Raw genomic sequence first — 24147 nt, 5'->3', positions numbered from 1 at the left:
GGGCCTGTTTTAGGAGGGGTTACCTCAGCTCACTTTTGCAGGGCTATGTTGGAGGAGAGGGGCTTACGGTGAGGTCCTGGGGGGGTCTCTCACGAAAGGACGGTGAGAGCATCTCACAGGGTCTGGGGGAGCACTCGGATGCAGTTAGATGCGGAGCATTGCCAAAGGAGGCGCCAGGCAGCTGCAGCTAAGCAGGTGAGCCGGTGAGTGGGTTTGCGGGGGGGGGGTTCTTTCTATTTTTCCCTTCTGATTTCATCTTGCCAGTCCCTCCCCCCGTGCCCTCAGAAAAAAATGGGGATTACGAGAACAAAAGGAGTTTAAATGGAGGGAAGAAACTCCTCCTTCATTATTGTCTGTGTTTGAACGAGGGGATCCCACTTCCATTTAAAATGGAAGGGGAAAGCACAGATGTTACCATTTTATGGGTTTGAATTGAGGGTAACCCCTCCATTTTCATCAACCTAAGTTCTAAATTGAGGGGGAAGCCCTGCTGCCCCTGCTTTTTGAGGGTTTTAATGAAGGTAACAATCGCCCTTTCCCCATCATTTGAGAGTTGAGGAAAACTCCTCTCTTTCTGGTATCTTAGACCATTAAATAGAAAGGGAGAACACATTTATTTATTTACCATTGTATTGGTTTGAATTGAGGTGAACACCCCCCGTTGCCTCAGTTTCAGGGGTTAAATTGAAAGAAACTCCGTCTTTTCCAGCATTTGAAAGGTTTGAATCGGAGCGTGCCACCGCATTTGAGGTCGCTTCCGGCCATGCCCCGGCACCGAATGTCTCGCGCGGGAGCACTCCCGGCCCCTGGGGAATTTCTGAGGAGGAGTGGGAATTTGGGGGCTGGGCCGCCGACAGGGACCGACGGAGCCACGCCGGTCCGAGCCGCGCGGAGCCGAGGTGAGCGCCGCCGGGCCGGCAGGCGGGAGATGCGGCACGGAGCCGCGCCGCCCCGGGTCGTCCCGCCCGCTCCGTGCCGTCCGTGCGCGGGGCTCGGGCGCCGCCGGGTCCCCTTCGGTCAGGCGCCGGTGCCGTTCGGCAGGCGCCGGGGGCGGGCGGGGGTCTCCCGGCGCGGGACCGCCCCCGCCTGCCGGAGGAGGCGCTTTCGTGCCGCGAGCCGCGCGCCGCCGGGTCCCCCTCGGCCCGGCGCCAGTGCCGCTCAGCAGGCGCCGGGGGCGGGAGGGGTCTCCCGGCGCGGGGCCGCCCCCGCCTGCCGGAGGAGCCGCTTCCGTGCCGCGAGCCGCGCTCCTCCCGGTTCCGGGAGCGCGGGGCCGTCCTCGGGCGGCGAGTGCCGCCGGTTCCGTGGGTCGCGTGGCTTTTCCGGTCCCCTCGCACCGTGGAACAGCGCCAGCCCGGAGCGAGTCCCAGCAAGGGGCGCTGTAGCACGCTTGCGGCTTGTCCGCTTCATAGTTTGCTTGCAAAAAGCCACCGAAAGGAACAATAGAAAAAAACCCAACCCCGATCTCCCAGGCTTTTTATCCAGGAGCTTAATTGGTATTGCTCTTTAACTGAGCCACGGCTTTAAATAATGAATGATTTAGCAGCCTCTGAGATAATCCTTGTCCCCTCTGTGATTGACGGAGGCAGACAAGGAGGTTTAATCAAATTAGAGAATTTATTAATTACAGTAAGCAAGGCATAAGCAAAATCAGCGCTGGGCGACAGGGGAGTCCCCGCTCCACCGACTGCCGCAGGGGTTTGCAAATTTCAGTCCTTCTTTTATGCAGGATCATTTCCTGGTAACTTATCTTCAAGGGAGTACTCTACGCATGTGTGAGCTTGTTGCTAGGGGGTCGTTTTCTGCCTTCTGGTGGTCGATGGCTGAAGGCAAGTAGTCTTCTTCAAGTGCCCTCTGGGTGACCCTTTCCATATTTGGTCAGTTAGTATCCCCTGCTTTTCTTCCTGGAGCTTAAACAATAGTACACTTACAGCACTTACAACCTTTACATATGGATTTGTTAAGACATTTCCTGTTATGTACGTTGTGGCCTGTGTCAGCTGTTTTCAATGAACAAAATACCCTTATTTATTACAATCCCCCCTTTTTCTCTTGTTCATTTTTGTTCATTGAATCTTTTTAGCTCTTGTTTAGCTAATTCTAACATTTCTTCTTCATGATTTTCTGGTATCTGCTGGTATTTAGCCCTAAGGAGCATTAAATGTGCTACTTCTAAGCGCCCTTTTACTATGGAGATCAGCTTATTGAATATACACGGCCCAAATGTGAGTCCTAGGACTAACAGAATTAGAGGCCCTGCAATGGTAGATAACAAAGTGGTTAACCAGGGTGAATGATTAAACCAGGATTCATACCAGCTCTGTTGTGCCTCTCTTTCTCTTTTCCGTTGTTCTAGCCGTTTTCTTAGTTCAGTCATGGTGTCTATCACTACCCCAGTGTGGTCTGCATAAACACAGCATTCCTCTTTGAGTGCTACACACAGTCCTCCCTGCTGAAGGAATAATAAGTCTAATCCCCTCCTATTTTGTAGGACTACTTCTGATAGAGATCTTACTGATTTTACTAGGCCATCAATTGCTTGTTCTATTCGGCTTAGATCTTCATCTACTGAGACCCTTAGTGCTCTTAATTCTTTTTGCTGGGTGACTAAGGATGCTACTCCAGTTCCTGCCCCAACTCCTCCTATAGTGAGAAGGGTTGCTATGGTTAATGCAATAAAAGGTTCTCTTTTTACTAGGTGATGATCTGCTGTGGTGTGTTGTTGGTACATGTATTCACTAGGATGATACGTGATTCGGGGTATGATGGACACTTGAATACAATAATCGTGGGTGTAATTAAATAGTTGAATTCGATGTAGTTTAAGTTCTAGCGGGGGCCTTTGAGTTATCATGCTCTTTTTCCATAATTCTTCTCTATATTTCATTAAGGTAATAATGTAATGATTCATGTTTTGGTCTCTTAAATTTGGGTGATCTTGAGGTTCCCCCATATTATAAGGCATTCCATACAGCATCTCAAAAGGGGAGATTCCCATGTCAGATCTTGGTTGAGTCCGTATGTTTAACAAAGCTAATGGTAGACATTTCACCCACGACAACTTGGTTTCAAGCATAAGCTTTGTCAATTGCTTCTTTATTTCCCCATTCATTCTTTCTACTCGTCCTGAACTTTGGGGATGCCAGGGGGTATGATATTCCCACTTTATTCCCATAATTCCCATTACTTCTTTGATGATTTTAGATACAAAGTGGGGTCCTCGGTCGGAGTCAATAGTCTCAATTATTCCATATCTAGGGATAATATTTTCTAATAGAACTTTGACCACTGTCTGTGCTGTTGCCCTTGCTGTGGGAAATGCTTCGACAAAATGCGTTAGATGGTATACTATAACTAATAAGTATTTACTTCTTCCTACTTTGGGCAATTCGGTGAAATCTAGTTGTATGTTAGCAAAGGGCCTGTGTGCTAGTGGTCTCCCTCCCAATGGGTGTTCTCTTAAATAAGCCTTATTCACTTTAAGGCAAGTTATGCAGCCTTTAACAATTTGTTTTGCCAAATTATATATTCCAATACACATATACTTGGTGGCAAACTGGTCTGCTAGTGCTTGTGTTCCCCAATGAGTTTGGCTATGTAACCTTGGTAAAATTTCTACTGCTATTGATTTAGGTAGTACTACTCTTCCATCTGGGAGTTTCCATTCTCCTTCTGAATTTTCTTTTAGCCCCATTCGTGATAGTTTCTCTTTTTCTTGTTCTGTAAAACTATACATTCTAGTTTTATTGAGGAATTTCTCCTTTGGTTGTTCCTTATCCTGAACTTGTTGTATAACCAAAAGTGCTGCCCTTTTTGCTTCTCGGTCTGGCCCATTATTACCTCTACTCCTAAAATCTAATCCTTTCTGGTGTCCTTTAAGATGTACTACAGCAATTCTTCTAGGCTCCCGTAAGGCCTGGAGTAGCTGTCTTATTAGCTCCTGATGGACTAAGTCTTTCCCTTGAGAGTTTATTAACCCTCGTTCTTCCCATATTTTTCCAAATGTATGTACCACTCCATATGCATATTTGGAGTCTGTATATATTGTCCCTGTTTTATTTTTCAGCAATCTCAGAGCTCGTAAGACTGCATACAATTCACAAGCTTGAGCTGACCAGGATCTACTTAGAGGTCCTGACTCTAAGACTTCCGACCCTTCCTCTTTAATGATTGCATAGCCAGATACTCTCTTTCCCTCGATTACCCGAGATGATCCGTCTACAAACAGCCTCTCCCCTTCTTCTAATTCTTCTTCTTCTAAGTCCGGTCGGATTTTGGTTTGTTCTTCTATGGTTAACATGCAATCATGGGCTAATTTTTTCTCATTTGGTTCTCCGTATAAGAACTGGGCCGGATTTTGTAGTGTAGTGACCTCTAGTGTTAGCTTTGGGGAATCTAATAAGATCCCTTCATACTTTAAAAGTCTCGAATCTGTTATCCATTTTTCAGCTTTTTGTTGCAATATTCCCCTAATATTATGTGGAGATAGTACCTTGAGTTCCCCATTAAAAGTTATTTTACGTGCTTCTTCTACCAAGAGAGCACAGGCTACCACTGCCTGTAGGCATGTAGGCCATCCCTTGCTTACTGGGTCTAATAGCTTTGACAAGTATCCTACCGGTTTCTTTCTCCCAGCCCAATATTGAGTTAATACTCCATATGCTGTCCCATTTTCAATGTTTACAAATAGATAAAATGGTCTTTTAAAATCAGGTAAACTTAGTACTGGAGCGTTAATTAAATCCTGTTGCAGTTGTTCTAAGCTCTGCTCATCCTCTCCGCTCCATTTCAATAACCCGTCATGACTGAGCTTGTTATACAGAAATTTAACCTTGGTACTATAATTATCAATCCATTGTCTACAGTAGCCTACTAATCCTAGCAATTGCCTTACTTGTCTCTTGCTCCTTGGTGGCGGGAGTGAGAGGATTCCTTTCACTCTTTCAGGGTCTATTTTTTTCTCTCCTTTACTCAAATAATGGCCTAAATATTTTACTTCTTCTTCTACAAACTGTAATTTTGCCTTTGATACTTTTAGTCCCTTCCAGCTTAAAAAGTTTAACAGTTTAATGCTCTCCTCCTGAACTTCTTCTTCTTTTTTTCCTGCAATCAGGAGGTCATCCACATACTGAATCAAAGTAATGTTTTCTCTTGTTTGATATTCTTGGAGGATTTGTTCTAATGCTTGTCCAAATAAATTTGGTGATTCTGTGAACCCTTGTGGCAGCACGGTCCATCGCAACTGTTGTCGCCTATGAGTATCTGGGTCCTCCCATTCAAAGGCAAAATAATCTCTACTATTTTCGTCTAAGGGGCAGGCCCAAAATGCATCTTTTAGATCAATTACACTACACCAGTGATTTTCTGGCCCTAGTCTACTTAATAGGGTGTATGGGTTAGCAACCACCGGGAACCGGGTCACTGTCCTCTTATTAATTTCTCTTAAATCATGCACCGATCGATAGGATCCATCTGGTTTCTTTACTGGTAAAATGGGTGTATTAAAAGGGGACATACAGGCTTCTAGGAGTCCCTTGCTTATTAGTCTGTGTATTTCAGGCTTTAGTCCTCGTTTCCCTTCTGGGGATATGGGATACTGCTTGATCCTTATTGGAATTTCTGGATCTTTTATGGTTACGGAGAAGGGCGGAATGTTCAGTTGGCCCACACTGTCAGGCGTGTACCATACCTCAGGGTTAATTTCCTTTTCATCCTCTACTCTAAGGGGGCATAGTTTGATTCTCAATTCTTTATTAATTACCTCTAGGTTTATTCCCAATTCTACTATGAGATCTCTACCCATGAGGTTATACTCTGCTTCTGGTGCCAACAAAAGGCTTCCTATTCCTATTTTTGATTCGGTTTCTATCAGGACATCTTTAATAACAGGGACCTCAAAAGGTTCACCCTTGGCGCCCACTACAAGGGCGGTGTCTCGGGAGACTTTACATCCAGATGGTAAAACTTGGATAGTTGATCTTTCTGCTCCCGTATCTACCAGGAATTCAAATTCCTGGCACTGGGGACCGACTTTTATTTTTATCAAGGGCTCTGGATGTTTCTTGGTCCCCAGTAAGTAGAGCCCCTGACCCCTCTAATCTTCTTTAAACATCTTTTCATCTCTTATCCTCTTTCTACAATCCCTTCTGATGTGTCCCTTCTCCCCACAATAAAAACATACGACTGCTTCCCTCCTTTCCACTCTCTGATTTCCCTCTGTGTTCCTAGGGGCCTTTCTGGGTATTTGCCCCATTCGGCGGGGAGAGTCTTGTTTTCTGCTTTCCCTTACTGCTGCCACCATCATTCTGACTTGTCTCTTGTGATTCTCTTCATCCCTCCTGACATATACTTTCTGCGCTTCCCTCAACAATTCATCTAATCCTCTCTCCTGCCAATTTTCTAGTTTTTCTAGCTTCCTCCTGATGTCATCCCATGATTTGGCTACAAATTGAGTTTTCAGAAGTGCCTGACCCAACTGTGTGTCTGGGTCCAGGCCTGAATACAGCTGTAGATTCTTTCTTACCCTTTCTAGCCAATCTGTTGGAGTTTCCTCCTTTCTCTGCCTCTCATTAAAGGCCTTATTTATGTTTTGTCCTCTCGGTACTGCCTCTCGGACCCCTTGTATAACTATTGTCCTTAAGTCCTGCATATGAGTTCTGTGTGCTGGATCCTGATGATCCCAATTAGGGTTTTGTAAAGGCCATTTGATATCTGCCTGTGGGCCTTGGGCATGTTGGGCATCCCAAATTTGCATTCCCGCTCGCCTAATCATGTTCTTTTCTTCTGCAGTAAAAAGAATATTTAGAATTGACTGCAACTCATCCCAGGTCTATATATTAGGGCCTAAAAGTTGATCTAGCTTCTCTGCAACTCCCAGGGGGTCTTCTAATAGGTTCCCCATTTCCTTCTTAAAGTCCCGTACATCTCCAGAGCTAAGGGGAACTGAAATAAAGCCAATTCCTGGTTGGGGTCCCCCCATAGGCACTTCTCTTAATGGACAGAGGTTATGACGTCTAGCTCTGCCCCTTGTCATTGGTCCCTCCCGTTCGGGTTCAGGATTCCCTTCCTCTTCCTCTAGGGGCTGCTCAGGGAGTGGGAGTGGGGGTGCTTGCGGGGCCTGCGGAGGTATATAGGGGGGTGGAATCAACGGGACTTCCTCTTTCTTTTTATCTTTTCTTCTTACCCCCGAGTTTTCAGATTTTTCCTTTAAAGTAAACAGGAGTACCCCGGGGGTCTCTATCCATATTTTTGCATATTCACTCTCTTCTCGACTAAAAGGAGTTTTGGAATTTACCCATAAATTCAAATCCTGTCTCACCCAGTCCTCGTAGGACCCAAATATAGGCCAAAATACATTTTGTGATATCTGCTTTCCTCCCCAGACCTCTATACAATAATAAATCATCTTGGCCTTATCTTTATTCTGTGTACTCGAATAATGCCTCCAATTATTCAATAAAAGCCCTAACGGACTATCCTCAGGTACTGGGGGAAACCTCATGGAACTAGAGGGCTTGCTTTTCCCCTGTCCCATCCTCTGGAGTGCCTTCAGGCGTTCTGTGTGTGGAATCACTCGCTTCCCCTGGTTCGTGGCCCACGCCCTCGCGGGCAATGGGAACCGCACTACTGAGGGTCCACACTCGCTTGGGGAGTCCGGCTGCCGGCCCCCCTCTCACACACCGCACTCGCCACACTCCAGGATACCCGACCCCGACCGAACGGATCCCTTTTCCGCAAATACTCACGCTTCCAGCGTCTTCGTCCGGACCTCTGTGCACAAAGTTTATGGGGCCGACCGGTTCCCTTTGTTTAATGCCTTGAGTTTAGGTTCGTCGGTGGGAGCGAGGTAAAGACTAAGGATACCGAGGCCACCAGAGGTGGGGCGCCTCCCCTATCTCTGTCTCACCGTACCATTCCCATCCGAGTCACGGCACCAAATTGTGATTGACTGAGGCAGACAAGGAGGTTTAATCAAATTAGAGAAGTTATTAATTACAGCAAGCAAGGCATAAGCAAAATCAGCGCTGGGCGACAGGGGAGTCCCCGCTCCACCGACCGCCGCAGGGGTTTGCAAATTTCAGTCCTTCTTTTACGCAGGATCATTTCCTGGTAACTTATCTTCAAGGGAGTACTCTACGCATGTGTGAGCTTGTTGCTAGGGGGTCGTTTTCTGCCTTCTGGTGGTCGATAGCTGAAGGCAAGTAGTCTTCTTCAAGTGCCCTCTGGGTGACCCTTTCCATATTTGGTCAGTTAGTATCCCCCGCTTTTCTTCCTGGAGCTTAAACAATAGTACACTTACAGCACTTACAACCTTTACATATGGATTTGTTAAGACATTTCCTGTTATGTACGTTGTGGCCTGTGTCAGCTGTTTTCAATGAACAAAATACCCTTATTTATTACACCTCTATCTTGACAAGATTAAGGTGAATTTGGCTTCTTAGGTTGTGTAATTAGCATCTGCTGTCTGAACTAACATTTGCTGTCTCCAGCTAGTTAACTTGTGCTTACATGAGTTAGTTATTGACTGCCCCTTCTTCAATCCCCCCCTTTTCTTTGGGTATTTGTAATTCTTTACAAATCTTGCATGTCTTTAAAGTAAGAACCCTTCTCTATCTTAGTTCTAAGTTTATGCTTGTGCCATGGAGCATAAGCATCTCGATTCCAGGTACATAATATCATACAACAGTAACTACTAATACAAACACTAAGTAACAATGCAATAACACAAATAGCTATTACAAACAATTGTTTAAGCCGGGTAAGTTGGGTAACCATGCTGTAAGTTTGTCTCATACCTCCTCAAACCTTCAAGAACTGTAATCTAAGGTGATCTGATGCAATGTTCGCTTTGGATAAATAATTTTAACAGTTTTCTGGGTATGATTATGAGACCCTTTATCCTAGCCCACCCATCTGTGCTCATTTGTCCCTTGTCTTCTTGTATCCAATTTAAATCATCAGTGTCATATGGTGGTTTGTTTTTATTTTTTTACTTATAAGGATGCTAGAAGGAATTAGAGCTAGGGCTTGGATCTGAAGCCCACTGGCCACTGCCTTTGCTGTTTTGTCTGCCATAGCATTTCCCAGTTCAGGGATAGTGTTACCCTGGGACTGTCCCTTACAATGCATTATAGCCACTTTTGAAGGTTTTACCACTGATTCCAGTAACTGTACAATTTCAGTAGCTTGCTTGATTTCTTCTGTGAGGTTAATAAACCCCTTCCTTTCCAGATAGCCCCGTGAGCGTGTACCACCCCAAAAGTATACCTCGAATAAGTCCAAATGTTGATAGGTTTTCCTTCGGCCAATGCCAAGGCTCGAGTTAGGGCTATTATTTCAGCCTTTTGAGCTGATGTCCCCACAGGTAATGGTTTTGCCTCAATGACAGCATCTGTGGCTATAACTGCATACCCAGCGAGCCGCTTACCATTCTTGACATAACCGCTCCTATCGGTGAACCAGTTTGCCGCATTTTCTAGCGGAGAGTCCTTTAGGTCCGGGCGGCCGGAGTAAACCGCGTCCACGGTTTCGATGCGGTCATGCCGTACAGGCTCCTCAGCAGCTTTGCCCCAGGTAAGCTGCTGGGTTTAAAACGTTAGTTACTTGGATACTCACATCCTCCGATTCTGCTAGGACAGCCTGGTATTTGAGAAAGCGAGATGGGGTTAACCAGTGATTTCCTTTCTGTGTGAGCACTGCTGACACCGTGTGAGAGACAAAAACAGTTATCTACTGTCCCAGTGTGAACTCGTGAGCTTCTACGTTCAGGATCACGGCTGCCACTGCACGCAGTGCAGGCTCTCCGTGGCTGACCACGTCCAGCTGCTTGGAGAAATAAGCCACCGGCCTTTTGTAGGGTCCCAGCTTCTGTGCGAAAAGTCCCAGCGCCAGTCCTTGTCTCTCATGTCAAAACAACAGAAAAGGTTTAGTGACATCTGGTATGCCCAGTAGAGTTACAAATACATTATTAGTCTCTGGTGTCCAGCATAGGTGAGTTCCCCTAGTCTCTTTTAGGAGTTGGTATAAAGGTTTCACAATGAGTCTATAGTTGCAGATCCGTAATCTACACCATCCTGTCATTCCCAGAAAAGTTCTCAGTTCTTTGGTTCTTCAGTTGGCCAGGGCATTTGACAAATTGCCTCCTTCCTGTTGTCTCTCAAGGCTCTCTCCCCTCCTGCCAGTTCATACCCCAGATATGTAACATTGTGGAGGACTAGCTGAGCCTTTTCAGGAGAGACTCTATGTCCACTTAGTCTCAGAAAATTTAAAAGACTTACAGTCCAGTTCTTGCAGTCTTCACAGGTCCTTGTTGCTATTAATAGATCATCGATGTACTGCAAGAGCGTACCTTCCCTTTCCCAAGCGGCGGCGTCCAGGCTTCCAGTTCCTTGGCTAATTGATCTCCAACTATCACGGGTCTATTTTTGAATCCTTGTGGCAATACAGTCCACGTAAGCTGGCTTTTTCTCCCTGTTCTGGGGTTTTCCCATTCAAAGGCAAAAATTTCCTGACTGCTTTCACCTAATGGCAGACAAAAGAAAACATCCTTTAAATCTAAAACTGAAAACCACACTCAGTCACTTGGTAATTTTGTGAGTAAAGTGTCCTCAGGTCCTGAACTAATCAATAACTTCCATTTGGCTTTTGTACTGGTAGAATTGGGGTATTGCAGGAAGATCTACACTCTCTCAACAACTTCTGATCAATAAATTTACTAATTATTGGTTCCATTCCTACTCATGCTTCATGCCTTAGTGGATATTGTTTAACTGACACTGGTTGTACCCCTTCCAGTAGTTCAATAATCACTGGGGGAGCCCGTTTTGATCTCCCTGGAATTTCAACATCTCTTACTAATGGGATCATCTGATTTGTTATTTTACTATCTATGGGTATTTCTCTTCTTTCAGTCTTGTTTGTTTTGTAGTTTTTTTTTTGGTTTTGTTTTGTTTTTTTTCCTAGGCCTGAGTTGGGCAAAGAATGGGTTTTCCCTTTATCTAATCTTAGTGGTTTAACTTACACTTCAAAGTCCTAGTCAGGTATCTTCAGGAGGCTTCTTTGGTTGTAACTTCTTTATACAGTTTCTGTTATAATAATATTCTTACTCTGCTATATAATTCTATACATTATGAAGGATTAGTTTTTATGATACAAAACTAACACACAGAACATTTTCATACAAAATATTCTCATGCAAACATATCTTTACATCAGGGCTATGCTCTGTTTTCCAGGAGACAGATTATAGCACTCTTGTCATTTAATCTTGACACAAACTACAAACTGTGGCTTTATTTTTGGTGGGATTAAAAATGAAATGAATTCTCTTTCAAATTTAGGGGTTTTTTTTTCTTTTTACCTCATGTAGCCTTTTTTTTTTGGTGAATAAATTGCCTTCATCCCATTCTGCACCTACAACTGACATTGCAGAATATGCTATAAATAGGAGGGGTGAGGAAAAGTTAAAACATCCTCTTAAGACATATGGCATGAGATTGAACAGCACTTTAGTTTGAGAGCTGGTAGAAGGCTTTTCTGTATCCCTCCTGGTTTAGGAAGGGGGATTCAATCATTTCTCATGTAGCATTTGCTTGTGTTTTGTCAAGACTCTTTAATTCACTAATTAGAAAATCCAAAAAATTTAGCCAGATTATAATAATTTTGAAGCCTTCTGAGGCAGAACCGGGAGGGTTAGTCCATATTTGTAGGATTTCAAATATGTATAAATTCTTATACCAACTCTCAGGATAATATTGGTTGAAACAAATTATACATCCATAAGACCTGAGCCACACCATTTTTCAGTAAAAAGACAAAACAAGTTAGACAAAAATTAAACTCAAGAATATGTAGAATGCTTTAACTACTATTTGATCTGTCACTTGCAATGAAAACACAAACAAATTACAAACATTAACCAACTGACAATGCAAGCAATTATGGTGACACTTTCAATTTCATTGGTTTTCACACAGCTCCATCTCAGGTATTGGTAGATTCCTATAAAAGAAAAGTGAAAATTTGGCCCACTAGACCGATTATTAAAAAAGAAGTAAAACTTTATAGGGCTAACACAAAGTGACAGCGAAGCAACGGTTATCACATTTAGGTGTGATTTTGCTGCTTGACATTTCCTTGCTCTCAAACTGCTTGCTTTATCTTTGATGTCGGGACATTTGACATTCCTAGAAAAGAGAAAAGAAACAAACTTCCCAAAAAAAAAAAAGTCTGAGTGAAACAAGAGTTTAATTGCATTAACTTATTCAAGTGGAGTTTTAGTTTTTATTCTATGAAGTGCTTGTCGCACCACTTTTGTTGTCTCCCACAGGTTTTCGGTGGGGTTTCTTCCAATTGATTCTTCAGCGGAGGGAGCGAGACTGCTTTTAAGAGTTTTGCAAGAGTTGCAGTCTGTGAATCAGGCATTTGAGTCGCCTTTTTTTCTTTTTAAATAACCAATCACATTTTTAGTAATCAATCATCTTTTAGTAACCAATTGTTCCTTATCTCAATATTTTTTTTTTTTTACCAAGTCCACCCCAGGAGTAGAGAGGTGACTAACAAATTAACCAAGGAAGGACAGCAAAACATTCTCCCCATAGGTTTCTTTACAGCCCCCGCAGATGAGGCTGCATGACAAATACCTGGGCCTGCACAGGGACAACACCATCCCCACAAGGCAGCAGCTGCAGAATTGGCCGCAGGATTAGAATCTGCCAATTCTAGTTCTCCACAATAAACCACAGACCGGTGGCAGGGGAGGGTTCCCCACAAGATAGGAGCTCCGGATTCACCTCAGAACCGAAACCTGCCAATTTTGGCTTTTCACAACAAAACACAAAAGGCACAGGGGCACGGGTCCCCTCCAAACAGGAGCCTTTCAGCTCTGCACAAGCACCACATAACAGGAGCCTCGCAGCTCCGCACAAAACACCAAGCAGAAAAGGGAACTAAACACCCAAACCTATTAACCACAATGTCCACAATTCTTAAAACCTCTGCCATCACCTTTGCCATTGCTTTTGCCTTTTCCTCATCTCTTCTTCCATACGCTTGCTGTACTTTTCTAACCAGCTCCTCTCAAATTTCTCACTATTCTCTGCCACTCTCCCCTTTAACATTATCTGCACTTTCCTTTTCTGCCAAGTTCTTTATTCCTGCTCTTTCTAGTCTGATACCAAGCTCTCTCCTCTGGCAGCTTGGACACCGCCCACTCCATCTAGTAGAAATACAATACCACTTTCTCTCACAATTAATACATGCTCACAAAGACAAGCTTTAGAACCGTTTTCTCACACTTAACACGGGATTTCAAAAGGGAAATCAGATGGAGCTATATCAGAAAGGCGTTGGGGGTCTGCATGTTTTCAATTCAATAGCTAAAATCTTTCTCCTCTAAAATCCACCCCCTTTGGACAGTAAGGTTGAATTCCAAACCGACAGTTTATGTGATTTATGCTCATTCGCTCTTTGCCAAACGCTTCGCTTTCCTCCGGTCGAGCCCGTCGCCGGGGTACGGAACCGCAGATAGAGCCTCTCACTCGCTTTGTACTTTGACAGCACGTCTCATCCACTCTCACTCACACAGCAGCAGAATAGCGACAGACAAAACAAAAATAGCAGTACAATAGCACACGCCAGTGGGGTCCAGCCCCTTAAAGGTACCTTTCCCAGTGGGGTCCAACCCCTTTGAAAGTCGGGGTCCAACCCCTTAAAAGTACTTTTTTTTCTTGCCCAGGACTAATTTTGGGAGACCCAGTCTTCTTCGGGACTTTCAACCCACCCTCAGGGACTCGAACCCTGGACCTGCAGGTATTTCTGTGTTTAAAAGGAATAGCAAATACCTTAATTTGGTGCAGATGGTCCTTGTCCGCCCCCGCCGCGAGCCAAAGGACAGCCGAGCTCCCCCTGAAAATTCAGGGTCGCGACCGGGAGGTCCGCTTACCCCTGGATCCGGCAGCCGGGCAGAGAGGGTCCCATCTCGGGGCACCAGATGAATCGTGCCGCAGCCGGGCCAGGAGATTGGCTTGAAATTGGGGGTCACGAATTGGTCTGGATTTGATGATTCTGCATGAGATGTCATGGAAATGAAACTCTTGGATATTTCTGAGACGTACCTGGGGACACTCCAGGCGGTTTCATGTCTCAGCCATACCCAGTGACACAGGCTTCTGAGCTGCACTGAAATAACTGAATTGTAAATAAATAAATTTACTTACCCAATTCCCTTTGGTCCCAGTGGAGACCTTCACAACAAGAGACAATTACTTGTAATTAGTTTCTTGGCTGTGCAGCTATAAAAACTCCCTGAGACTCCCTGAAACTTTGTCCTTGGAATTTAAGTCAGTCCTTCTGACTGGTGTATCCAAACTAAAACTGTTCCCAAACCCTGTTTTTGCAGACCCAGGAAACTCGGGAGATTCTGCACTTTCACTACACCACCTGGCCCGACTTTGGGGTCCCAGAGTCGCCGGCCTCGTTCCTGAATTTCCCGTTCAAGGTGCGGGAGTCGGGCTCGCCGAGCCCCGGGCACGGCCCGGTCGTGGTGCACTGCAGCGCTGGCATCGGGAGGTCGGGCACCTTCTGCCTGGTGGACACCTGTCTGCTGCTGGTAAGGGCCACCTGCAGGGCCACCTCTCCTGCACAGGCACCTTCAGGGGAGCTTTGGTGCAGCCTTAAAGGAGCTGGAGCAGGGGCTGGAGGGGTTCCCTGTGATTTCCTGTTGTTTTACTCTGCTGTTTTGGGAGTGTATTCCAAGGCAGGTCTCATTCCTAAGTGGCCATTTTGAGTTAGGGGAAGAAAAGTCTCCAGTTTTCAGAGTGATTCGCAAAGACAGGCTTTGCTTTCAGGGAAAGCAGCATTTTTGAGGCCCAGTGTTTTCCCCTGTGTGTTTTTGGAGACCCAGTAAAGAGCCGTTGATACCAATTGTATGTGAGTTCATTCGTTCTGTAATGTGGAGGGTGGTGTGAAGGCCTTACCACAAAGTGAGTCATTGTAGTGAACCTCATCAGAGCAGAAAACACGTTTCACGTTTTTATCTGCAGATGGACAAACGGAAAGACCCTTCTTCCGTGGACGTTAAGCAGGTTCTCCTGGAAATGAGGAAGTACAGGATGGGGCTCATCCAGACTGCAGATCAGCTCCGGTTCTCCTACTTAGCTGTTATTGAAGGGGCAAAATTCATCATGGGAGATGCTTCAGTGCAAGTAAGTGCTCCTGGCAGCTCCCAGGGAACTGCAGCAAGCGGGTGGAAGGAACAGGATGGAAAGAAGCTTCCAATGTGGTGCTTGCTTCAGCTTCAGTACATGTTTATGTTATGGGGCTTTTAGGTACAGTGCTTTACAATCTGTCACAACCTAAAGTGCTGTGTTTTATTTATTTCCAAAAGTACCTGTGATGTAGCAGGTGCCTCCTGTGCTTTCCAGCACAGTGACTGGGGTGGAGCTGCTGCATCAGCCTCCCCTGACATTTCAGACAGTACAAGTTTTCTAATATGCCTGAAGTTTAAGTGTCATGATTAAATTAATCAGGGTTTTTTATGGTAAGCAGAACTCTAGCAAAATAGATTTTATTTTGTGCTGCTTAGGTTTTTTAGAAGCAGATGGGAATTTCTTGCTTTTATGGCCAATATGTTTTGTGTAGTGGATGTAGCTTGGGCTTGGAGTTCTTGTGTTTTTCTTGCCTTTTTTTCAATTCTGCCAAGCCTCCAGATCTGTGTAATTCCCTTGCCAAACTATCCTCCTCCCCAACAGTGCAGCGCTTGTTCCCTTACACCTTTAGTTCATTGTGGAAAGCATTTATTTCAGTGAACAAATGTTGTTGTGGCAGGTGCAGCGAAAAGCAGAAGAATTCTCGGTAAGTTCATCTCGGAGACCTCAAGTGCCGGCCAAAACCTCGCCACATTCTGCCGTGACGCCACCGAGGGAGGAAAGAGCGTGAGGTGCAAAGCCCCGAGCAGAGCGGTAGGAAACGGAAGGACCGAAGAGTCGGGCTAGGTACGGATTTAAACCGGGCCAGGTATAGGAACTGCAGAGCAGGAAGAGTCATTTAGCTGGAATTAATTTGTTTCAGGAAGCGTCTCATCATATAGTCTGTAATTTAACAGTTCCCATGCCAGGAACTGTTAATCGTAGCGGAAGACAGCAAACGAAGCCTAGAGACTCGACCGGGATGCCCCAGGTCCCTGCCAGGCGCAGATTACAAAAAACCAAACCCCGAGGTTACAAAAACAGTAAAAGCTCATCATACAATACACAGGGAAAAAAAAAAAGCCTACAAATACACCAAAAAAACAGCCTACAGAAAAATTTTGTTCTTTGTTTTGTTTGTTATTTGTCTGGTATTTTGGAACAAAATACCAGAATAACCTAGTTCAAAATCATAGAAACCCAAATTTCAAAATACCAGAAAAACAGTTTCAAACAACCACAATACCCAGTTCCAAAATATTAAAATAGCCTAGTTTCAAAATACCAGAACACCACGTTCAGAGGTAGCAAAGTAACCCAGTTTCAAATTGCCAGAACACGTTCAGAAATACCAAAGTAACCCAGTTACAAATTACCAAGTTCCAAAATACCAAAGTTACCCGGTTTCCAAATATCAGAATACCAGGTTCCAAAATACCAAACTAATTCCATTTCAAAACAACAGAATATCAAGTTCCAAAATATCAAAATGACCCCGTTTCCAAATATCAAATTGTAAAATACTGATTTTCAGATGTCTTGTACAGGCAGGATTCCCAAACCCACAAAAATGCAGTATTGTCAAAATGGGATCTGTGCTACCAAAATGGGTATTTTCTCCTCTGAAAAGCTTTCCCATAATGACCATCAATAGATGCATTTTTTTAAATTGTACAGCCAGATGTACAATAAGACTTTTACTTCAAAAAGCCAACACTCGTAGTAGTTTTCTGCTTAGATCGTGTCCGCAAGCATCGGCATTTGGGCCGGAGAGCTGCGGGTGGGATCGAGGGATAGAGTAAACCCTCTCCCTGCAGATACACGAGGAAAGACCGAGTAGCAGGGAAAGGGAGTATTTATAAACAATATCAATATTTCACCGAAATTCAGGGCGGACCGGCGACGGGGGCGCTCGGGTTCGGTCCGGGCCTGCCGGGACGGGCCATAAACGACCCGGCCAAACCCTCGACCCCCTCGAGGAACACGTCAAACACTTCAAAGGAAACGGAAGTCAGTAACAATTATGGAAGAACCATTACCGGTAATCGCTTGCGATCGGCAGGGAATTTCCTCGGTAAGTACAAGCCTAGGACATAGGGAATTTTGGAGGCGGGATCCCAATTTTGGCCACGTGCACCCGGACGAGAAGGCCGGTCCTTTTCCACGGAAAGGAAAGCCCCACACCCCGGCGTTTCGGGGGCGGACGACGGCCCACGTAGGGGAGGGAACGACCGGCAGGACCTTTCTCCGCCTCATCCCCCCGCTCCGAGGTGCGGCAGCACCGAGCGCGACCGGCGTGGATGAGGAGGGGGCGGCTCTGCCAGAGGTCGCTTTCAGAGGGTTCCCGAGGCACACCTACACGGGGAGCTGCCGGTCGAGAGGGGCCGACGGAGGCGTCCCGAGAGACGCTTCGGGAACAACGGTCGCAGCGCTCCGCAGGAGCCGGGGAGCGGCCGGATGCACCCGGGTAAGGAGCATCGCTTCAAGAAAACACCCAGGGAAAAGCTCTCGTGCCAAGGGGCAGCACCTGAGCGGGCAGGGCAGTATATGAGGTCCCTTTCATCTCCCCCTTTTCCATCATTGTAAGGTTTAAATTGAGGGGGAAGCCCAGTTCTCCCTCCTTTCTAAGGGTTTGAATTGAGGAAAAATCCCCCTTTTTCCAGCACCAGAGAGTTTTAAAGTGAGGAAAACCCCTCTTTTCCCAATAGGTTAGGGGATTAAATTGAAGGGGAGAAGCCATTAATTTGCCATTGTATCGGTTCAAGTGGAGGCAACTCCCGCCCGTTCCCTCATTTTAAAGACTTCAGTCAAAGAAAGCTCTCCCTTTTTGAGCATTTTAAGGATTTAAATTGCATCTCAGGGTGCTCCTACCCAAGCCCCGGTACCGAACGTCATACGGGAGCGAGCCCCGCACGGACGTAACCCTAATAGCAGCTAGGAGGGTATTAAGAAGTCTTATTTTTATTTATAATGTATATAGCCTTAATTAGAGGTCCCAAGGAGAGTTACATCGTTAATAAAATTACTATTCTTCTCTACCCTACTAAGCCACAGGTGGAGTACTACTCAGTAATTACTAGGGAATAATTATGCAACTTAACAACAAATTACCTAGCTGAGTTCCCAAAACACAAAGTTTGATTTCTTACCGGCCGGCCACCCTTTTGCTCAATATAAAAGCAAAAAAAGAAAGCATCGTCGTTTCCCTGAAGAGTTTCCTACCAAGCCCTTTACTCACCTCAAATTTAAGTCAGAGGAGCCAAACAGTGGCAACTCCTAGGAGGGCTTTTATACCTTGCAGGATTTGGCTCCTCCCTTTTCCCTGGGCATCATGGGAACGAGGGGCGGACCCGGCCAGGGGTATATTAAGCCCAGGCTTTTGCAAGGGGAGTCATTCCCTCTCTGGGAGTGAGTGGGGTAAGAGCTCTCCTCTCATTTCAGTGATGGGGATCTTTCTGCTTATCTCAGCTTGCTTTCAGCAGGCTCTTTTAGCCTCTAAAGCAACAGAGGCTTTGAAGACATTGGGAAGAAGATACCATGGAATACAGGTAATATTTAAGTTCACTCATTTGGGTTACATGTTTAGGGTTGGTAAGGTGGTTTTATAATTTCTGGTTTTGTGCTAAGGTTTTTTTTTTTTGGAGCAGTGCAACTTCCTGCTATTCCGGGTTGTGTTGAGTGGGATACTTCAAATTTTTTCAGTGAATTCATTGTGTCCAAAAAGGGATCTACCTCGTGCCGTAGATGGTGTCCGAGATTGAGGCTTCCGATAGGGAAGTTGAGGATTGTGACCGGGAGAGGGAGGACGAGCAGGGTAGCGGGTTAGGAGTTACAGCAGGGGGCTTTTGAAGGCGGCACGGTGTATTTGGGAGCCGCTTAAGGCCTTTCCATAAGCATAGCAGCCTCATTTACAAGTTTTATGGCATGCAAACACATCCCATGCATTTATGGAAACGCCTTGTAACTCTGTCCCTTGCTACCCTGGGTGCCTATCACAATAGCAGCCGCAGCCTTAGACTAGGGATAAAGCTAGGGCCTTGAGAATCTAGGGGCACTTAGGAGCGAAGCGAGCCGCCGACTTGTTGCGATTTGCCACTAAACTCATAGTTTGATCTTGGTTTTCTTTATTGTATCTGACTAAGAGACAACAGCCCAGCGACAGCAGGACCTTCCTGGGTAGCGAGAGCCAGCCTTCTTTTTGCACCCGAGGCACGTTCGCATCCCCGGACATCCGAGAGATAAGTCGAGGGCTCTGACCTACGGAGGGGATGAAAGCGGGGTGTCGGGTTGGAACTTGCCGGGAGGGATTTTTGAATTAGCTTTGGAGATGGAGATATCCAAGAAGGGGCCCCTTAGCCCACATAAAAGGAAGTCTCGCTTTTGATCGCAATGCCGATGTGCGCAGGGCAGAGCAATCCCGGTGCGTGTCGTGTCACCTGTCTATTGTTACGTTCTGTGTCTTTTGGGCATCTTGTGTCTCGTGTCTTCTGCCTTAGCCCTTTGATGTGCTTGCAGTCGTTCTTTTTGCAGAGAGTTTTCTGTCCTTGTCGTGTCTCCTCATTTGTCATCTCCTGTGTCACGGGTGCTTGCACGGGTTTGGCCCGGAGCTGCTCCGCCCTGCCGCATAGTCTGGCACATAGGTGTAATAGAACAAGGCCTGGGGACTTGAAATTTGTAATGTAGGTTGTAGCTGGGCTCTAGATGATATTCCTAAATTCACACGAGATGGTCGGAGCCGTGAAATTCTCATGCAGCCCTTTGACTTTTGTCATCGCTTTCTTTCAGATGCAGATGGATTAAATCTGTGGCAGAGTGCCCCATACCGGGTGAGGGGATTCCCGCAGGAAGGTCAGTAACTGTTTGTCTGTGCTGGGCAAGTGTAAATGATGGCTATGTTATAGCACCGTTCTTTGTCTTTTTCTTTTAGGAGATAAAGCCAGATCTCAGCAGTCAAGGTCAAGTTAGTGAGGTAAGCGGTGACCGGTGGAAGGAAAAAGTTGTTATTGCTCGGGTGCCGAGTGCCGGTACTCTAAACTTTAAGCGGCCATCGTCATTTGTGTGTTTTGAGCAGTCCACTTGTATTATGCCAAATCCCCTCACCGACCGGCCGACAGAGCCGGCTCGCCGCCCTCGTGAGCCCTCCCAAAGTGTTATGGGACTCTGCAATGAAGCCTTTACATTTTCTGATGTTGTGATTTTCTTTGTTGTAGCTGACTAGGAGATGGCAGGAACTTCCCGGACAGCGAGGTAGCCTTATTTTGCACCCGAGGCGGATTCACATCCCGGACGTCCGAGAGATAAGTCGAGGGTTACGACCCACTGAGGGGATGAAAGCAGGGTGCCGGGTCGGGCCTCGCCGGGAGGGATTTTTGAGTCAGCTTTGAAGGCGGGAATGTCCAAGAAGGGGCCCCTTAGCCCACATAAAGGGCAAGTCTCACTTTTGATCACAATGCCGAGGCGGGCAGAGCAGTCCCGGTGCGTGTCGTGTCACTTGTCTGTTGTATGTTCTGTGTCTTTTGGGCATCTTGTGTCTTAGGTCTTTTTCCTTAGCCCTTCGAGGGGCCAGCTTATCGGAAATGCCAGGCATCATCCTTAGCATCCGTGTTCCTCGGCCGGGTGCCGATACCGTCGGAGCTTTGACCGACGAGCTTGGATGCACATTGGAATCGCATCTCCCTTCAGAGGCATTGAGTCAGAGGTCTTTTATGGTCTTGTTCTGAGCTATATTCACAGCTGTGCACCGCAGTGATCCATTACAGAGGATTAGGACTTGTCAGAATGCAAAGAGCGGTAGAGGATTCTGACCGGACAATTCTCGGGCATCCATCTTTGCGGTTCTCGGAATAAGCCCTTCTGTTAGCATCTTCTTCGAGCCTCGTCGGTCTCGCCGAGATCATCTCGCTCCGCATTCTCTCGGTCCTTGCGGTCATTCCTCTTGCCAGAGTTTTCTCTCTTCATCGCATCTCCTCGTTTGTCATTTCCTGTGTCACGGGTGCCTGCATGGGTTTGGCCCGGAGCTGCTCTGCCCCGCCGTGTAGTCTGGTGTATAGGTGCAGTAGGACAAGTCCCAAGGCCTTGAAATCTGTAATATAGGGTGTAGTTTGGCCTCTAGCTGGTATTCCGAGATTGACACAGGATGCCTGGAGCTGTTATCATGCAGGACTCTGACTTTTGTCATCGCTTTCTTTCAGATGCAGATGGATGAAATCTGTCAGGGCGCCCAAGACCGGGCGAGGGGGTTCCCGCAAGAAGGTCAGTCGCCGTTTGTGTTTGTGGGGTAACTGTAAATGGTGGCTATGTTACAGCATTGTTCTTTGTCTTTGCTTTCAGGAGGTAAAGCTGGATAGCAGTAGTCAAGGTCGATGGAGCGAGGTAAGTGGTGACCGGTGGACAGAATGAGTTGTTATTGCTCGGTTATCAATTTCCGGTGCAGTTCTAAGCATCCATTGTCATTTGTGTGTTTTAGGGGGTCCGCTTTTTTTATGCCGAACCTTCTCGCCGACCGCCCGACAGACCCGGTTTGCCACCGTCGTGAGCGCTCTGGAAGTATTACGGGACTCTGCAACGAAGCCTTTACATTTTGTCTTCTGAGGTACCTTCCGGTACATCCACGGCCGTGGAGTTGCGGTGAGTCAGGGAGGGAGGAGGAGGGAGGGTCCACTTAAGTTTCAGCAATGCCACACCACCTTGTCTCCTCTTAACCCAGGCATACCCCGCGATGACGGCGTCGGCCTCGGAGCGCGGTCAGAGGACCCCGGCCTTCTTAGGGGACGGTGAGTAGCGGAATTGTCGGGGCTTTGGCCGACGTGCCACTAAGTTCCTGTAGTGATGTTTGGTTTTCTTTATTGTGGCTGACTAGGAGACGACAGCCCGGTGATGACAGGAGCTTCCCAGAGGGTGAGCCGGCCTTCTGTTGTGCCTGAGGAGGATTCCCATCTCCAGATGCCTGAGAGATAAGTTGAGGGCTACAATCCACTGAGGGAATGAATGTGCGGTGTTGGGTCAGGGCTCGCCGGGAGGGATTTTTGAGTCAGATATGGAGGTGGGGATGTCCAGGAAGGGGCCCCTTAGGCCACATAAAGGGCAAGTCTCACTTTTGATCACAATGCCGAGGTGTGCAGAGCAGAGCAGTCCCGGTGTGTGTCACTTGTCTATTGTATGTTCTGTGTCTTTTGGGCATCTTCTGTTGCAGGTCTTTTGCCTTAGCCCTTTGAGATGCTTATTGGAAATGTTGGGTGTTATTCTTAGCATCTCTGCTCTCGGTGCTCTTTGGCCCGGTGCCGATACCATCGATCCTTTGACTCAAGAGCTTGGAGGTGTATCAGAATCGCATCTCTCTTTAGAAACGTCGAGTCAGATGTCTTTTATGGTCTTGTTCTGAGCTGTATTCACAGCTGTATGCCGCAATGATCCATTATAGCGGATTAGGACTTGTCAGAATGCAAAGAGCGGTAGAGGATTCTGACCGTACGATTCTCGGGCATCCGTCTTTGCGGTTCTCGGAATAAGTCCTTCCGCCGGGGTTCTTTGAGCCTCATCGGCTCACCGTCGGTCTCGCCTAGGTCATCTCATTCCTCGGTCTCTCGGTCCTTGCGATCGTTCTTCTCTACGAGGGTTTTCTCTCTTCATCGCATCCCCTCCTTTGTCCTTTCCTGTGTCACAGGTGTCTGCGTAAATTTGGCCCGGAGCTGCTCTGCCCTGCTGCACGGTCTGGCATATGGGTGTAATAGGACAAGGCCTGGGGACTTGTAACTTGTGGTGTAGGCTGTAGTTTGGCCTCTAGATGGTATTCCTAGATTGACACAAGATAGCTGGGGCTGTGAAGTTCTCATGCAGCACTTTGACTTTTGTCATCGCTTTCTTTCAGATGCGGAGGGATTAAATCCGTGGCAGAGCGCCCTGGACCGGGTGACGGGGTTCCCACCGGAAGGTCAGTCACCATTTGTGTTTGTGGAGCAAGTGCAAATGGTGGCTGTGTTACAGCATTGTTCTTTGTCTTTATTTTTAGGAGGTCAAGCTGGATCTCAGCCATCAAGGTGAAGTGAGTGAGGTAAGTGGTGACTAGTGGACCGAACTAGTTTTCTTCCTCACTTATCAATTTCTGGTGCAGCTCTAAGCATCTGTTATTTTTTGCGCATTTTAGGCGGTCCACCGGCAAGATGTCCCGGTCGGGGATGCTGGCAGCCAGGTGGGTGCAAGCTTAAGCTATAGGTGCAGTGTACTTTAATTGGAGGGGGGAGGTTGTGATTTCAGAGTCTTTCAGGATGTTTTTTGCTTTGTTTCTTTGCAGGTGCTGCTGCTGCCTTGGATGTGCCAAGAAATAGAGACAATCAGGTGAGTTGGCCTTTAAGTGGGGCAAGTAATAGGCGAGCGGTATGTGGCAGTGTGCTAAGCATGTACCTTTTCGCTTTGCAGGTATTTTCTGGGCCGCCTCTGGAATCGGATGAAGATTTGAGGTGAGCCGGGGTACTGGTGCGGAGGACCCCTGGGGATTAATATTTTTGAGGGCCACAGTGACGTTTTCTGTTTTGTTGTCTTAGGTGCCGTGAGCAGCTGCGGAGGTGAAGTTTGGAAGCGGCAGGTAAGCGAGCCTGGGCCCTTAGGAGGGAGGGAGGCCTTGCGGAAGGGGTCGCTTTTGGGACGTCTCACTGTGGTCTGAATTTTTTTTCTGAATTTTTGCAGCCACCAAAACAGACCCTGGGGACCGTATCAACATCCATGGCGCCCGTGTGCTCATTTCCATTGAGGATGGATTTTGTCGGCTCGTCTTCCAAAAGCTAAGTGTTGGGACCGGTGGTGGGGACAAGGGAAAACCCTTTGGACTTGCAGGAGGCAATTTGAAGTTAGCTTAGAGGAGAGGGCTGTAGAGGGATAGGCCCCTTAGAAGTAAAGGGAGAGGGTTTCTCCTCAGCATCACCCGACCTTTTGCCGGGCAGGACGGTTCCGACCTGTCTCCGTGTTC

The 24147-nt window shown here is 46.7% G+C and overlaps 1 protein-coding gene across 7 annotated transcripts; it reads left to right on the top strand.

Annotated features, from left to right (window-relative positions):
- On the top strand, positions 1 to 24147 carry LOC138106079 (tyrosine-protein phosphatase non-receptor type 1-like). 7 transcript variants are annotated; one of them, XR_011148896.1, is made up of 22 exons: positions 3 to 195; positions 710 to 899; positions 13736 to 13809; positions 14399 to 14608; positions 15042 to 15203; positions 15826 to 15992; positions 17076 to 17259; positions 18668 to 18733; positions 19328 to 19394; positions 19971 to 20033; positions 20113 to 20154; positions 20396 to 21437; positions 21516 to 21557; positions 21652 to 21812; positions 21892 to 21958; positions 22045 to 23115; positions 23194 to 23235; positions 23329 to 23373; positions 23449 to 23519; positions 23601 to 23641; positions 23726 to 23766; positions 23868 to 24147. XR_011148896.1 is itself a non-coding variant. In XM_069006089.1 (6 exons), the coding sequence occupies exons 1-6, from the start codon at positions 139 to 141 to the stop codon at positions 15934 to 15936; spliced, it is 804 nt and encodes a 267-aa protein (XP_068862190.1). In that variant the 5' UTR covers positions 4 to 138; the 3' UTR covers positions 15937 to 16859. The 7 variants fall into 7 exon arrangements, 1 of the variants encoding a protein (XP_068862190.1); XR_011148897.1 differs by having other exon boundaries at positions 18665 to 18733; XR_011148895.1 differs by having other exon boundaries at positions 18627 to 18733.

Source organism: Aphelocoma coerulescens, chromosome 2, assembly GCF_041296385.1.
Source record: "Aphelocoma coerulescens isolate FSJ_1873_10779 chromosome 2, UR_Acoe_1.0, whole genome shotgun sequence".
In the NCBI taxonomy this organism is placed as follows: Eukaryota; Metazoa; Chordata; class Aves; order Passeriformes; family Corvidae; genus Aphelocoma; species Aphelocoma coerulescens.
The sequence above is the reverse complement of the archived record's forward strand: the minus strand, read 5'-3'. Positions and strand labels throughout refer to the sequence as shown.

Excerpts from the sequence above, each read along its gene's own strand:
- LOC138106079 (XM_069006089.1), top strand. The coding sequence starts at position 139 with ATGCAGTTAGATGCGGAGCATTGCCAAAGGAGGCGCCAGGCAGCTGCA. Across the intron at positions 13,810-14,398 it reads CTCGAACCCTGGACCTGCAG|ACCCAGGAAACTCGGGAGAT; the intron begins GTATTTCTGTGT and ends CTGTTTTTGCAG. Across the intron at positions 14,609-15,041 it reads TGGACACCTGTCTGCTGCTG|ATGGACAAACGGAAAGACCC; the intron begins GTAAGGGCCACC and ends TTTTATCTGCAG.